The 17,595-nt window shown below is 44.9% G+C and overlaps 1 protein-coding gene across 1 annotated transcript in view; it reads left to right on the top strand.

Annotated features, from left to right (window-relative positions):
* The window catches only part of prss16 (serine protease 16), a 39,234-nt gene extending 28,054 nt beyond the window's left edge, over positions 1-11,180 (top strand). Inside the window, exons 9-12 of the mRNA XM_043680943.2 lie at positions 116-257; positions 2,103-2,282; positions 8,879-9,024; positions 9,945-11,180. Of these exons, the coding sequence (XP_043536878.2) occupies positions 116-257; positions 2,103-2,282; positions 8,879-9,024; positions 9,945-10,001 (525 nt within the window). The 3' untranslated portion in view covers positions 10,002-11,180. The remainder of the gene's footprint in view (positions 1-115; positions 258-2,102; positions 2,283-8,878; positions 9,025-9,944) is intronic.
* The last annotated feature ends 6,415 nt before the right edge of the window (positions 11,181-17,595 follow it).

Genomic DNA, 17,595 nt, shown 5'->3' with positions numbered 1-17,595 from the left:
ACATTTTATGAAGAGAAACCAAGTTAACTTAAGTCTAATAAACTTGTATGCATGGGGTGGGGTGTTGCAACTGCATTTTCTGTGGTATCTTCCAGTTGGTGACCTTTGTTTTCAGGATTACATGGACAGCATAGAGCTGCAATGTGTGGACAACTCTCATCAGAACATACTGGCCAACCTGAGGAGTACAGAAGTGAAACCATACGCTATGGCAGATCGACAGTGGTACTACCAGATGTGCACTGAGTTTGGTTACTGTGAGTTCAGAGAGATGTCTGTGGGGATTTGACTGTCACTGGGGATGGTATAGTGACAGTTCACTAGATTGGTCCCTGGGATGGGAGACACCTCTCATAGTGAGAGGCTGAAAGAAGTTAGGTTTAACCTACCCGGAGCTGAGGACAGGAAGTAAAGTCGTTGAAACATATCCGATTCTGAAGGTAGCCACTCACTTGCCAATGGCTGGGGAATGTGAGCTGCAGGAGGGTTGGGGGAAACTCACAGGCTGAGTAAGGCCGATGAACATTTTTTTTTAAGAGGAGGAGGAGGAATCTTCCTCGCTCAGAGGGCTATGAAGTTCCAATCCTTTACCTCGAAGGATTCTGAATACTCCATCATTGCAGCTGTGATTGACATCTCCCAAGCAAGGCAAGGACATGGGGTGTAGACAGCCAGAGACTTTTCCCAGGGCAGAAATTGTTAACACGAGGGGTCATAGTTTTAAGCTGTTTGGCAGAAAGTAAAATGGGGATGTCGGAGGCGGGTTCTTTACGCAGAGATTTGAGAGCATGGAATGCGTTGCCAGCGGCAGTTTTGGAAGTGAGGTCATTGGGGATATTTAAGAGTCTGCTGGACATGCATATGGTCACAGAAATTTGAGGGTTCGTACATTAGGTTTACCTTGCTTGAGGATCAATGGTCGGCACAAAATTGTGGGCTGAAGGGCCTGTTCTGTGCTGTACTGTTCTAGATCAAAAGTGGAGTCAAAACAGAGACCTGTTTTGAATGACAGACTGAAAGATTGTCTCCTTGTTCTTGTGATTTTCGAATCCGTCCCAACTTTCCCCTGTAGGGAAAAGTTGAACGGTCTCGTAGTTGGTTTCCACTCCGTGACCTTTAGCTTCCCAAAAAACAATCCTGCAGCAGGAACTGCATTAGAAGACTTCCTCTAAAATACCTTCAGGGAACATCCTTAAGTTCTGCAGAAGGGTGAGTCAGGAGTCCAAATGAAAGCACGATCTAAGCAACCCCCAATTCAACACTCTAACCCAGAGGCTGAGCCCCCACCCACTGGGGATTGACTGGTCTTCCATTATTTGAATGTGCTTTGCAGCCAATGAGGTACAGTCCTGCTGCTATGGTAATGCAGAATCCCAGCAGCCAGTTTATGAACAGCAATATCCTGCAAACAGCAATGGGATAATGACCAATTGATTTGTCTTTAAAAGTGACTTTGCATGGGTGAGATACAAGAAAACCTGTCCCTCTTAAGTAATTTAATTATTTACGTCCACCTGAAATGGTAAGCCTTTGTTCAAAACCCATCTGAAAGGTGCCACCTCTGATGGTGCAGCACTCCTTTAGTATTGCACATAAAAGTGAACATGGAATCATAGATTCCCTACAATATGGAAGCAGGCCGTATGGCCAATTGGGACCACACCAAAGAGCATCCCACCCAAACCCCCACCATCCCTGCAACCTTCCATTTCCTAGTGACTAACCCATCCAGCCTACACCTCCTTGGACAATTTAGCATGGCCAATCCACCTTGACCTGTACATGTTTGGACTGTGGGAGGAAACCAGAGCACCTGGAGGATACCCACACAGATGCTGGGAGAATGTGTGCAAACTCCATGCGGGCACACACCTGAGGGTGGAGTCGAACCTGGGTCCCTGGCACTGAGGCAGACTCGAATGTAGAACCTCTTTTTTTTCTAATCTGAGCAGGATGTGCTACCCATGGGCCATGATTAATGCTTTTTGGAGGGGGGGGCATGGGAGTGGTCATTAAGTAGTGAGATTTACCACCATACCCATTCCCAAAAAAATCACCAGACTACTCTGGTTGGCTCAAGGTCCCTCTCTTTGTCGCTCCAGATCAGACGTGCGAGGACAAGGGCTGCCCACTCTCCCACTGGCTGACATTGCGGTTTGAATTGGATATTTGCGCCGAGGTATTTGGTATTGATCCGGGCAGCGTTCAGGATGCTGTCGATTTCACCAACTCTTATTACGGAGCTGATCATCCAGCATCCAGCCGCATCATCTTTGTCAATGGTAAGGAGCCACAGGACAAGGTGGAAAGGATGGTGATGATATGGGCAAGGATTGTGACCCCAATTGAAGAGGGGTCAGGGGTTAATCAGATGGCATTCATACAGGTAGGGCTTGTGCCCTGGTTGAGAGAGATCTGGGTTTTAAGGATTTTTAAAAATTCATCCAGAGGTAGTGGGTGTTCCTGGCATGGTCAGCGTTTATTGCCTGTTCCTAACTGCCCAAAGGACATTTTAAAAGTCAACTCCACTGGAGTCACATGTAGGCCTGACCCATTAGTGAACACAAGGATTTTAGGACAATGGACCCATCATCACTATTAGGCCATTGTTTTAATTCCGGATTTTTATAAAATTTTAGATCCTAACATCTGTGTTCCCAACATATATTTGGGGTTCTGGATTACTGGTACACTGACTACCACTCCATCCCTGCCTCCCCTTCAATACAATTCATATACAGCTGGTCATGGCACCCATCAAACTCCATCTGACATCCTGATATGAATTAAATCCATTGTTCCTACCTGGATTGCTCATTGCCTGTACTGTGTGGCTTCTGGACTCCATATTGGGTTCATCAAATCTAGAGCTTGGGCACCTTCCATGTCCTTACCCCAAACCCCACACGCCAGGCCTTGTTACCACATGCAACCCACTGTCAGTTACCAGTAGTCCTCCATTAGCAACTGTTCATTCTCCCAGGATGACCATTACCCACTGCTTCGTCTGTCCAGCTGTTTTTTTCTCTTTTGGGCTCTGTCTCCACTTATCTACTCTCCTTCTCCCAACCATCTCTCTTCTGCATAAATACTAACTTTTTTTTTTCTTGGCTCCTATCAGTTCTGAAGAAGGGTCACTGGACCTGAAACATTAACTCTGCTTTCACTCCACAGATGCTCGCAGACCTGCGGAGTTTTTACAGCAATTTGGTCTGGCCAATATGTACCTATAGGCCCTCATTTTGAGTACGATATGACTTTTTTCCATTCTGCCTGCCTCCAATAACCTTTTGACCCCCTTGCTAGTTAAGAACTTAGCTACCTCTACCAAAACAAAATGACCCTGCCTTCTCCACTCTGGGGAAATTTGAGTTTTCACCCACTCAGTCTGTTAAATAGGAGACTTTTTTTTTTAAGTGTCCCCTCTTCATTTGATCACTGGATGTGGGCACCATTGGCTATGCCAGCATTTATTGCCCTAAGGGCATGTAAGCCTCAACATTGCTGTGGGACTGAAGTCACATGTAGGCCAGACCAGGTAAGGTTGGCAGTTTCCTTCCCTTAGGACTTTTGTGAATCAGATGGATTTTTCTGACAATTTGACAATGGATTCATGGTTGTCATTTAGACCTCGTAATTACAGATTTAAAAAAAAATTGAATTCAAATTTCACAATCTGCTGTGGTAGGATTTGAACCAGAGTCCCTAGACGTTATCTGGGTTTTTTGGATTAACAGTTCAGTAATAACACCACTCGGCCATCACTTTCCCAAGGTTCCAGTCTCTCTGAACAAAGGAGTGATCTTTCTAACTTGACCCTGTTAACTTAAACCTGGGGACAATGTCACCTCAAAATCTCACTTACCATCCTAACTTCGACACATCAGGCATTTCTTCATTGTCAGTGTGTCAATCCTGGTACCTGAGCCCTTGCCTTTTTCCACTGATTGTTGTGGTTTAGGATTGCTCACCAATTTTGGAATGCCTGCAGGTGAGAATAATTCCTTGCCACGGATTCTCACATTCCGAGAATGAAAATAATGGAATATTGTTGTGCTGGACTCTGATCCTGGTATCTTGCTGACACCTTGTGGTTAAAATGAATACTGCAATATTGAAAAAATGATGCCTCATTATATTTGAGCATGGTTAAAAATCACAACACCAGGTTATAGTCCAACAGGAAGTGCTATCTTTTAGATGAAAGACTTAACAGCAATCGGTTTGTTCAATATATTGTTTCAGTTGCATGACACTGGATCTTTTGCTATAAATTCTTATGGTCTTGTTCCATAGCTATCTGAGGAGCAGCGCTCTGAAAGCTATGATTCCAAATAACCCTGTTGGACTATAAACCTGGTGTTGTGATTTTTAACTTTGTCCACCCCAGTCCAACACCAGCTTCTCCAAATTGTATTTGAGCATGTGCCTCTGAAGCTGCTGTGCTCTGAATTTCCAGGAATTTGAACGAAGCCTGATATATTGATGGCAGAATGTAGGAAGGGGAAGTTAGCAAGGCTGGAGATGGGTGGGGAAAAATACTGCATGTAGAAATTCAATGCAGGAAGAGACCATTTGGCCCAAAAGCTTGTGTTGACTTCTGCCCTTCACAGGGGCAAGTGGTTCTATCTACATGTCCCTGACCTGTTCTCATATTCCTACATCTGGTGGCTGATTAACTATATTCAATATTAAACTAAGTCCGGAGGCTGTAGAATTCCTGCCCTAAGTCTCTTTGCCCCTCCCTTCCTCTGAGATGTTCCCACACCTTAGGTGGCTCACTATTCTTTGATTCCAATCCTGTGAAATGTCTGGATTTTGCCTACATTAAAGGTACTATATAATTGTGAAAAGGAATATATTTAGTAGTCACGATTTCAATACTAAAATGGGAGAAACATCTTTGACTGAGGTCAGTTGGAATGTGGAACTTGTTACAACCATCATTGATTGTGTTGCTTGGTATAGATGTGTGTGAAGGTAGAGTCATAGAGATGTACAGCACAAAAAAAGTAATGGCAACAAAGTTATGCAAATTGAGTTCAGCCACTGGAATTCTTGCAGCTGTCTTCCCCCAGAGTCTGTTGACCCATCTACAAGGTACAATTCAAGAATGTGGTAGAATCCTCCCCACTTGCCTGGATGAGTGCAGCTTTATCAACCCTCTTGACACTATCAAGGACCGTGGACACCATCCACAAATGCTCACTGCCACTGATGCATGGTGTCTGCAGTATGCATTGCCTATTTCGGTGTATTACAGCAACTGGTCAAGTCTTCTTGGACAGCTTTTTCCAAACCCATACTACCTAGAAGGACAAAGCAGGTGAACGCCAGCCCCTGCGAATTCCCCTCCATCCCAACTTCACTACTGCTGTGAGAAAATCCTGGACCTACCTCCCTAACAGCATTTCAGGTGTAGCTACCCAATTTCATGAGCTGCAGAGATTCAAGAAGGCAGCTCACCACCACCACCACCTCCAGGGTAGTTGAGGATAGCAGCATTTATTGTCTATACCAATGAACCCCCATTGCCAAGAATGAATTGGATTTACAGACGGGTCTTTGTTCAGTGAAACTGATTGTAGGCTGTATTTTCTGAGATTTAGTAGAAATGGAAAGTTTTCTCGCTGCAATTTTTTTCTAATTCCAACTGTTTCTGTGTGCAAGTGTTTTTATCTCCGATTTGCAGCCCCATAGTTGCTGAAAAGCAGTTTGCTCCCTTGAACCTGTCCCATTCTTTCAACATTTTGACACTTTGTGCCTGCTTTGTATCAATCTGCTGTTGTCGTTGTCCTGAACTGTCTCATTCCCATTTTCTGACTCTGATCCTGCCCGTGCATACCTGGGCTTTTTAATGAGTACCTGAGTGGAGTTCTCCATGTATCAGGTGTGACTCCATGAGGAACGCTCTTGTGGGAATAAAAAGGTTCTGCTGTCTCCATTCTGGAGATGAGCACAAAATCTAGGCTGAGACTCTAACGTGACACTACGGGAGTGCCACACTGTTGGAGATGCCATGAAATCAAGGTCCTGTCTGCTCTTGTGGTTGGGATGTAAATGGTTCCATGGTACTATTCCAAGGAGGAAGATGCAGAGGATACTTCTCTCTTGTATGACTGGGTGCAGACTCTACAGGTTGAGTTGTTTTCCAACATCTTTGTCCTGGATGACTTCCTCCATGAGGTCTCCAGTACATGCACATACTCTGGACCTGTTCTCATAGTCATACAACACGGAAACATAACCTTCAGTCCAACCAATCCATGCTGACCAATGTTCCCAAACTAAATTAGTCCCACTTTCCTGCATTTGGCCCAAATCCCTCCAAACCTTTCCTATTCATGTAATTATCCAAATGTCTTTTAAACATTGTACCTGTCCCTTTTCTTGGGTGTGGGTGTTGCTGATGAGGCTGGCATTTGTCTGTCCCTAAATACCCTTGAACTATGTGGCTTGTTGGGTCATTTCCAAACAGTTGAGCCAACCACACTGCTGTGGTGTCATGTGTAAACCAGGCCAGGTAAGGTGGGCAGATTTCCCTCTCTATTTGACTTATTGTCGCCTATCTGGTACAGTGAAAAGTTTGTTTTGCATGCAATACAAGCAGATTAGATTAGATTAGATTCCCTACAGTGTGGAAACAGGCCCTTTGGCCCAACCAGTCCACACCGACCCTCTGAAGAGTAACCCACCCAGACCCATTTCCCTCTGACTAATGCTCCTAACACTGGGTGATTTAGCATGGTCAATTCACCTGACCTGCACATCTTTGGACAGTGGGAGGAAACCGGAGCACCCAGAAGAAACCCATGCAGACATGGGGCGAATGTGCAAACTCCACACAGACAGTTGCCCGAGGCTGGAATCTAACCTGGGACCCTGGTACTGAGAGGCAACAGTGCTGCTCCAGATCATACCATACAAAGAACATAATGATAGAACCAAATGAGGAACAGTGTTACAGCTGCAAAGAAGGTGCGCAATAAGGAAGATCAACATGAAATTTGAGGTCCATTCAGAAGGCTAATAACAGCAGGGAGCAAGCAGTTTTTGAACCTGTTGGTCCATGTGTCTAAGCTTTGGTGTTTTCTGCCTGATGGAAGGGGTTGGAAGAGATGATAACTGGGGTGGGAAGGAGCTTTGGCTGCCCCTCTGAGGCAGTGAAAAGTGTAGGTGGAGTCAAAGGGTTATCATTGGTTTGTATGACATACACTGCTTTCATGGTCAGCATTACTGAGGCTAGGTTTCACTTCCACATTTATGGAAATTAAATGTTACCAGCAGCTGTGGAGTCATAATCATAGAGATGTACAGCACAGAAACAAACCCTTCGGTCCAACCTGTCCATGCTGACCAGATATCCCAACCCAATCTAGTCCAACCTGCCAGCACCTGGCCGATATCTCTCCAAACCCTTCCTATTCATATACCCATCCAGATGCCCCTCAAATGTTGCAATTGTACCAGCCTCCACCACTTCCTCTGGCAGCTCATTTCATATCCGTACCACTTGCTGTGTGGAAAAAGTTGCCCCTTAGGTCCCTTTTATATCTTTCCCTTCTCTCACCCTAATCCTATGTCCTCTAGTTCTGGATTACCCCACCCCAGGGAAAAGATTTTGCCTATTTATCCTATCCATTCTTCTCCATAATTTTGTAAACCTCTATAAGGTCACCCCTCAATCTCTGCTCCAGGGAAAACAGCTCCAGCCTGTTCAGCCTCTCCCTGTAGCTCAAATCCTCCAACCCTGGCAACATCCTTGTAAATCTTTTCTGAACCCTTTCAACTTTCACAACATCTTTCCGATAGGAAGGTTGCCCACCAATATTCCAACAGTGGCCTAACCAATGTCCTGTAAAGCCGCAACATGACCTCCCAACTCCTGTACTTTGACCAATAAAGGAACGCATACCAAACGCCTTCTTCACTGTCCTATCCACCTGCAACTCCACTTTCAAGGAACTATGAACCTGCACTCCAAGGTGTCTTTGTTCAGCAACACTCCCTAGGACCTTACCATTAAGTGTATAAGTCCTACTAAGATTTGCTTTCCCAAAATGCAGTACCTCACATTTACCTAAATTAAACTCCATCTGCCACTTCTCAGCTCATCGGCCTGTCTGATCAAGATACTGTTGTAATCTGAGGTAACCTTCTTCACTGTCCACTACACCACCAATTTTGGTGTCATCTGCAAACTTACTAACTATACATCTTCTGCTCACATCCAAATCATTTATATAAAACGACAGAGTAGTGTACCCAGCATTGATCTTTGTGGCACTCCACTGGTCACAGGCCTCCAGTCTGAAAGGGAACCCTCCACCACCACCCTCTGTCTTCTACCTTTGAGCCAGTTCTGTATCCAAATGGCGAGTTCTCCCTGTATTCAAGAAGATCTAACCTTGCTAACCAGACTCCCATGGGGAACCTTATTGAATGCCTTACAGAAGTCCATATAGATCACATCTACTTCTCTGCCCTCCATCAATCCTCTTTGTTACTTCAAAAAACTCAATCAAGTTTGAGAGACATAATTTCCACGCACAGTGGGATTTGAATCTATCGTCAGATCTTTACTTTGTCAATGGACTAGCAATCCACAGACTACCACATCATGCCACTGTGGTTCAGTGCCACTGATGGGCAATGCATTCACTGACTGGGGTAGGGAGGGCAGTGTGCCTCATGGGTGTTCACACTTGTGCTTTGTCCTTTCCCCGGTCTTTACTTTTGGCACTATTTTTCTGCAGGATTTCTTTAATGTTCAGAGTGCTGGGTTTGCTGGTATGGGACAAAGAGTATTGACTGACTGACTGTATCTGCCTGCACTCCTGGAATTTGTTCTGTTGATGTTTCTGATCTGTCTCTGAAGGTGACATTGATCCGTGGCATGTGCTCAGTGTGCTGAAGAACCAGTCATGTTCTGAAGTGGCCTTAGTCATTAACGGCACTGCACACTGTGCAAACATGAACCCTGTGGAGCAGGACGACCCACCATCTCTCCGCCAAGCCAGACAGGTGAGACCTAACACATTCTGCTGCCTCAGAACTGAGGCTGGCGATCTTGGTTCAGAAAGAAGCAGCTTTGTACATGCTGTAATGCGTCCTCTGGTAGATTAAACCTGTCACTGGAGATTCTCAGCATTATCTACAATGGCTGTAAAATCTCCATGAGACCTTAACCCTGAAGGTAGTCCATGAGCAGGTGCTTTGGTAGACTCCTCAGTGCAAATAATTGAACCTAGTCCATAACGGCCTGTTAAGGGACGTGATTCCTGCTAATGAGGTTAGATACACTTGAGTGGAGGCCACAGCAACAGGTCTCCCTGCAACAGACACTTCAGAGTGGGCCAATCTAGGGGAATTCACACACCGGGCAGGCTGCCTTTTTTAGGCATCTAGAGACTCTTGAGGGAGTTACCTCACCATTACTTTGTCTAACCTCATACTGGCCCATTCCTGGAGGGTTTGATGCCAAAAGTATAGAGGAAATTTTATTTTTATCTAACCCCATGTCCTGCCTGAGAACATTTTGATGAGAACATGCAGAGTTAGCTTTATACTGTCTCTAACCCTGTGCTGCCCCTGTCTTGGGAGTGTTTAATAGGGGATGGTGTCAAGTGGACTTTACTCCATATCTGACTCTGCTGGGTGTTTGGGAACATCAGAGACCTTTCTCTTCTACTTTCAGTTTTAAGAATAGAGGGATACTGCCTCAGTTAAGAGTTGAGGGAGCTTTACTCTATCGCTCCCTGTGATGTACATGTCCTGGGAGTGTTTGATGGATGAAATAAAACTTTTCTGTTCTGCCCAAAAATATTTTCCTTTTTTGAGAAAAGGAAACTATTTGAGAAAGGATCTCCTGTGGGTTTTAATGCTTCTGTTGATCACTTACAATTTAGAAGTTAGACACTAAGTTTAATTCTGTTTCTTTCCAGAAAATTGATTATCAGATTGGAGCATGGTTGGCTGAGGAACATCTGTCTTCATGGTAACCGTACCCAGAATTCCAAGCTCAGGAAGACTGCATGCCTTGCACACAGTGACTGGGTGTGCAATGTAATTCCAATTCAAGGAAAGCTTTTGTATGTTAACCTGGCCTAATCATTGAGAATCTATTTTTAAGGAATGTGTCTGTCTCTTTTCATTGAGAGATACAGAGGGAGGTAGATACAATCTTTCCACCTTCTTTTCTATGCCTCAAGGATGGTTTGGGGAGAATTGGGTAAGTTCTGAAGTAAGTCTTGGATTTACAATTTCCACATTTTAATGTTTGTTCCCTGAGGTGTGTCCCTCCCCAACCTCCAACACAGGCTGTTGCAGGCCCGTGGGTTGAAGGTTGGAGTGGAGGTGTTCCTTAGCATTACCACTTGGAGTACCGTGGCCCTTGTTGAGATAGAGGCCAGCTTAATTCTGTCTTGGCAGTGTATAGCCAGCCTGTGCCACACTGGTAAATGAACTACTGATCCCTGAGGTAAACCTTGATCTGTCCAGCTGCTGTTTCCCTTTGGATAGGGGGACCTCTAATGTATTGGGAAAGGGCATGTTCTTGGGGTTAAGTCCTTAAGTGTCTTCCTCCTGAACGTTGGAGTCAATGTCGCTTGTACTGAAAGCATCATTTTCATTGCTAATTCTCTGTAAGGTTCCAACCTTTTTCCTTGCTGACTGTGCACAAGCCCTTTTAGGGCTGTTGCTGCATGTCACATCCTGCTGCTGTTGTCCTTCAGAACAACTGGCCTTATGCCTGGACCTTGTGCATCTTCCATCAGTTTGGATTTCAGTTGTTTAGAGGGGAAGTGCCCCCTATTGGCAGTAGACAAAGCTGCTGATATCCTCACTTGCTTTCATTTGCCTGTTGACGTGAGGTGACAGGATGTGCCTGCTGGTTGGCTTTAATGTGAGCTGAGGACACAGGCCACTTACATTCAAAAACTATTGTCAGCTTACTGATTCAGGTACAGGCCCTTTCTCAGAAATACTCCATTGACCCCTATAAACTAACTCCTATATAATTGCGAAGCACGTATTCTGAGTAAGCTGAAAGATGTGGTCAATCCTAAGATGTAACTTTAAGGAATATTTTTAAATTGTTGAAGATCCAATTTTTTTTTTATAATGTTGTAATTCTAATGTGATTTTTAAAATGCAATCAAATTAAAGTGTTTGAAACTTGGTGTAATTTTTTTTTATTTTTGCAAATCCTTAGTCAAGCAATAGCCATCTCAGTTGCTGAGTTCAAGGTGATTAGTCCATCGCTCTTTGTAAAGGAACTCGTGTTGGTAACACTGTCTCCCCACAAGTGCAAATGGGTTTGTCTGAGGGCCTGGGAAGTGGATATTGGCTGTGGAGAGGCTGTAGGCTTGTCCTGATTCTGTTTAGCAAGAACTACTCTGACTGCAGCAATTCAAAGCCTACCATTGGCAAATGAAAGTTTGCTCCACTGAACTAGTGACTTCCTGTTTGCTCTGTGGGCTGCCATGATGGAAGACTGATAGTAGGTGGTTTGAACAGTTCTTTGTGAATTGGACAAAGACTAATTGGTTTTGGCCTCCTGGGTTGAGGAGGGATGTAGTTGTATTGGAGGCAGTTTGTAGGAGGTTCACTAGATCCATTCCAGAGATGTGGACCTTGTCCTTTGGGGTCATTTTGCAGCTGTACAGGACATTGGTTAGGCCACTTTTTGAATACGGTGTTTAGTTCTGGTCTCTCTGCTATGGGAAAGATGTTGTCAAACCTGAAAGGGTGCAGAAAAGATTTATAAGGATGTTGCTGGGTTTGGAGGATCTGAGCTATGTGGAGAGGTTGAATAGGTTAGGGCTATTTTCCCTGGAGCATTGGAAGCTGAGGAGTGACCTTTTTAGAGGTTTATAAAATCATGAGGGACATGGATAGGGTGAATAGTTAGTCCTTTTTCTCAGGGTAGGGGAGTCTAAAATGAGAGGGCATAGGTTTAAGGTAAGAGGGGAAAGATTTAAAAGGGACCAAACGAGGGGCAACTGTTTCAGCAGACTGTTCCATATATGGAATGAGCTGTCAGAGTAAGTGGTGGAGGCTGGTGCTATTGCAACCTTTTAAAAGGCATCTAGATAGTTATGTAGAGGAAGGGCTCGGAGGGATATAGACCAAATGCTGGCAAATGGGACTAGATTAATTAATGACATCTGGTTAGACCAAAGGGTCTATTTCTGTGCTGGATGACTCTGAAGGATTGGGCAGTTTAGACTTTACACGCTAGTTTACTCTGAAGTTCAGAAGAATGAAAGGAGGTCTAATTGAGATTAAGAGCTAAAGGAGATTGACAAATTAGATTAGATTCCCTATAGTATGGAAACGGGCCCTTTCAGTCTACACTGACCCTCCTGAAGAGTAGCCCATCCAGACCCATTTTCCCCCTGAATGATGCACCCAACACTATGGGTAATTTAGCATGGCCAATTCAGCTGACCACCACATCTTTGGACTGTGGGAGGAAACTAGAGCACCCTGAGGAAACCCACAGAGAATGTGCAAACTCTTCAGTCACCCAAAGCTGGAATTGAACCGGGACCCTGGTGCTGTGAGGCAGTAGTGCTAATCACAGCTACTGTGCTGCCCTAACAAGTCCACACTAACCCGCTGAAAAGTAACCCAGCCCCCTAACCTTTATTTACCCCTGACTAGAAAGGATGTTGTCTCACATGAGACAATCTAGAATGAGAGTTCATAGTTTCGTTTTTCGGATAAGGGCTGATGAATTTAAAACACGAGCAATTGCTTCTCTCAAGGGTTGTGGATCTGTAGAATTCACTACCCCTGAATGCTGGAACATTGAGTAAATTTAAATATTTTTAAAATTTTAATGGGTTGAAGAATTATAGAGAGAAGACAAAATGAAGTTCAGGCCAAGATGAAATCAGCCATGATTTGTGTCAAATGGTGGAACAGGCTCAAGGGGCTGAATGGCCTACTCCTCCAAGCTCTTATGTTCATGAGTCAGTCCTTACATCTCCGAGACACCCGCACCAATCAACCACACCGCCCCGTGGCCCAACATTTCAATTTCCCCCTCCCACTCTGCCGAGGACATGGAGGTCCTGGGCCTCCTTCACCGCCGCTCCCTCATCAGCAGACGTCTGGAGGAAGAACGCCTCATCTTCCGCCTCGGAACACTTCAACCCCAGGGCATCAATGTGGACTTCAACAGTTTCCTCATTTCCCCTTCCCCACCTCATCCTAGTTTCAAACTTCCAGCTCAGCACTGTCCCCATGACTTGTCCGGACTTGTCCGACCTGCCGAGCTCCTTTTCCACCTACCCACTCCACCCTCTCCTCCCTGACCTATCACTTTCATCTCCTCCCCCACTCACCCATTGTACTCTATGCTACTCTCTCCCCACCCCCACCCTCCCCTAGGTTATCTCTCCACGCTTCAGGCTCACTGCCTTTATTCCTGATGAAGGGCTTTTACCCAAAACATCGATTTCGCTGCTCGTTGGATGCTGCCTGAACTGCTGTGCTCTTCCAGCACCACTGATCCAGAATCTGGTTTCCAGCATCTGCAGCCATTGTTTTTACCTTGTGTACAAGTATAATGACCTACTGATGTTGAGTGGAGTCTAAGACACAATTGTCACGTGTTTTGGAGGTGTAAGAAGTGTACTGTACCTAGGTTTAAAAGCTAGCAGAACTACCTGAGCACAAAGTGTTCTGAACAAGATACAATATAACCTTTTGGTCCAGCAGCTAGTGTAGCTGGTTGCCTGGAGACAAAAGCAAATTTGAATTAGGCCAAATTCCCAAGTTAGAATTTAGTTTATTGACAATATTAAAAACCGGTGTTATAATCTGATGTTTTGGGGGTGTAAGACCAGGAAAACATGAACAATTGAGAGAGAACTGCCAAAGATGAGATAGCTTTGGCAAATAGAATTAAGGAGAATCCAAAGGGGTTTTACAAATATTTGTGAGAAGATTTGTAGCTCGGGTGCTCATTGTTGTGGTTCTGTTCGCCGAGCTGGGGATTTGTGTTGCAGACGTTTCATCCCCTGTCTAGGTGACATCCTCAGTGCTTGGGAGCCTCCTGTGAAGCGCTTCTGTGATCTTTCCTCCGGCATTTGTAGTGGTTTGAATCTGCCGCGTCCGGTTGTCAGTTCAAGCTGTCCGCTGCAGTGGTCGGTATGTTGGGTCCAGGTCGATGTGCTTATTGATTGAATCTGTGGATGAGTGCCATGCCTCTAGGAATTCCCTGGCTGTTCTCTGTTGGCTTGTCCTATAATAGTAGTGTTGTCCCAGTCGAACTCATGTTGCTTGTCATCTGAGTGTGTGGCTAAGGATAGCTGGTCGTGTCATTTCGTGGCTAGTTGGTGTTCATGGATGCGGATTGTTAGCTGTCTTCCTGTTTGTCATATGTAGTGTTTTGTGCAGTCCTTGCATGGGATTTTGTGCACTGCATTGGTTTTGCTCATGCTGGGTATCAGGTCCTTTGTTCTGGTGAGTTGTCTGAGAGTGGCTGTTGGTTTGTGTGCTGTTATGAGTCCTAGTGGTCGCAGTAGTCTGGCTGTCAGTTCGGAAATGTTCTTGATGTATGGTAGTGTGGCTAGTCCTTTGGGTTGCGGCATGTCCTCATTCTGTTGCCTTTCCCTTAGGCATCTGTTGATGAAATTGCACGGGTATTGGTTTTTGGTGTTTTTCTTCCTCTTTTTGCAGTTCTGGTGTACTGCAGTGTGTTGTGGCCCTTTTGAATAATGTCTTGATGCAACTTATGTGTTGGGGTGGTTGCTTTCGTAGTTCGGGACTTGGTCTGTGTGTGTGGCTTTCCTGTATACCTTTGTGGTGAATTCTCCATTAGGTGTTCTCTGTACTATCACGTCTAGGAATAGGAGTTGGTTGTCCTTTTCTTCCTCTCTAGTGAATTGGATTCCTGCGAGTGTGGCGTTGATGATCCGGTGTGTGTTACAAATATATTAAGGACAAAAGGGTAACTAGGGATAGAATAGGGCCCCTCAAAGATGAGCAAGGCGGCCTTTGTGTGGAGCCACAGAAAATGGGGGAGATACTAAATGAATGTTTTGCATCAGTATTTACTGTGGAGAAGGATATGGAAGAAATAGACTGTAGGGAAATAGATGGTGATATCTTGCAAAATGTCCAGATTATAGAGGAGGATGTGCTGGATGTCTTGAAGCGGTTAAAGGTGGATTAATCCCCAGGAACTGATCAGGTGTACCCGAGAACTCTCTGGGAAGCTAGAGAAGTGATTGGGCCTCTTGCTGAGATATTTGAATCATTGATAGTCACAGGTGAGATGCCGGAAGACTGGAGGTTGGCAAATGTGGTGCCAATGTTCAAGAAGGGCAGTGAAGACTAGCCAGGGAACTATAGACCTGTGAGCCTGACCTCAGTGGTGGGGAGGTTGTTGGAGGGAATCCTGAGGGACAGGATGTACATGTATTTGGGATAGTCAACATGGCTTTGTGCATGGGAAATCATGTCTCACAAACTTGATTGAAATTTTTGAAGAAGTAACAAAGAAGATTGAGGGCAGAGCAGTAAATGAGATCTATACGGACTTCAGTAAGGCGTTCGACAAGGTTCCCCATGGGAGACTGATTAGCAAGGTTCGATCTCATGGAATACAAGGAGAACTAGCCATTTGGATACAGAACTGGCTCAAAGGTAAAAGACAGAGGGTGGTGGTGGAGGGTTCCCTTTCAGACTGGAGGCCTGTGACCAGTGGAGTGCCACAAGGATCGGTGCTGGGCCCTTTACTTTTTGTCATTTACATAAATGATTTGGATGTGAGCATTAGAGGTACAGTTAGTAAGTTTGCAGAGGACACCAAAATTGGAGGTGTAGTGGACACCAAAGAGGGTTACCTCAGATTACAACAGGATCTGGACCAGATGGGCCAATGGGCTGAGGAATGGCAGATGGAGTTTAATCCCGATAAATGTGAGGTGCTGCATTTTGGGAAAGCAAATCTTAGCAGGACTTATATACTTAATGGTAAGGTCCCAGGGAGTGTTGCTGAACAAAGAGACCTTGGAGTGCAGGTTCATAGCTCCTTGAAAGTGGAGTCGCAGGTAGATAGGATAGTGAAGGTGTTTGGTATGCTTTCCTTTATTGGTCAGAGTATTGAGTACAGGGATTGGGAGGTCATGTTGCGGCTGTGCAGGACAGTGGTTAGGCCACTGTTGGGATATTGCGTGCAGTTCTGGTCTCCTTCCTGTTGGAAAGATGTTGTGAAACTTGAAAGGGTTCAGAAAAGACTTACAAGGATGTTGCCTGGCTGTTTTCCCTGGAGCCTCGTAGGCGGAGGGGTGACCTTATAGAGGTTTACAAAATTATGAGGGGCATGGATAGGATAAATAGACAGTCTTTTCCCTGGGGTTGGGGAGTCCAGAATTAAAGGGCATAGGTTTAGGGTGAGAGGGGAAAGATATAAAAGAGACCTAAGGGGCAACTTTTTCACACAGAGGGTGGTACGTGTATGGAATGAGCTGCCAGAGGATGTGGTGGAGGCTGGTACAATTGCAACATTTAAGAGGCATTTGGATGGGTATATGAATAGGAAGGGTTTGGAGGGATATGTGCCGGGTGCTGGCAGGTCGGACTAGATTGGGTTGGGATATCTGGTCGGCATGGACTGGTTGCACTGAAGGGTTTGTTTCCATGCTGTACATCTCTATGACCAACTGGTGTTGGCTGCTCGTCCGAAATCAAAGATACCTGTCTCGAGAAGGAGTTTGCACTGGAGGTTTGGGGGTGGGGTGGGGTTGGAACATCGACACTGACTTGGAGAGCAAATCTACAGAAGAAGATACAAAGATTTGACAGAGGGCTGATTGTGAAATTTGAATTTCATTGGTAAATCTTATTTAGGAGGGGACTGGGTTTATTGGACTAGTATTATAGAAAGTAAAAGATAGGTTAGAGGAAGGAGATGTTAAAAGTTGGTTATTCTGTTATACTTTAAGAAATATAGTTGTTGAATTTTACTTTTAAATAGTTCTTGGTCTCTTGAATTTTCAGATTACTGCATGGGATAAATCTCTTCGGTGTTGCTGGTTTAAATTAAGTAGGGGAGTGGTTTACCCATGTTGTAACACATGCTAATGAATATTGAAAGCTTTTCTTCATTCATTTGTGGAATTTAGATTATGCTGGCTGCAATTTATTGCACTACTCTAATTGCCCTCAAGGTGTTGGTAGTGAGCTGCAGCCTTGAACAGCTGCAGTCCATTCAGTGTAGTTACACCCACCATGCATTCAGGGAAGGAGTTCCAGTGGTGCTGAAGGAATAGTGATCTATTTCTAAGTAAGGATGATGAGTGACTTGGACGGGAACCTAGATACAGAGGAATACCACCTTTGATACTCTTATTCTTCTAGACAGAAGTGGTGGTTGGGTTTGGAAGGTGTTGTCTAAGGTGGCATGGTGAATCTTTGCACTGCCACTTAGCCTTCAAAGCTGTGCATGTGCTGTCCAAGATACCCTTGTTCATGTGCGATGCTAAAACAAGGCCCAATCTGTCTGCTTAGCTGGATGTAAAAGATCCTGAGGCACTATTTGGAAGTAGAGCAATGTGCTGTGCTGGCCAGTATTATATA

This window comes from Chiloscyllium plagiosum, unplaced genomic scaffold, assembly GCF_037043375.1.
Source record: "Chiloscyllium plagiosum isolate Xiang-an unplaced genomic scaffold, Cpla_swu_hap1 HiC_scaffold_47, whole genome shotgun sequence".
Lineage (NCBI taxonomy): Eukaryota > Metazoa > Chordata > Chondrichthyes > Orectolobiformes > Hemiscylliidae > Chiloscyllium > Chiloscyllium plagiosum.
Note: the sequence above shows the minus strand (reverse complement) of the source record. Positions and strands in the feature narration are given on the sequence as shown.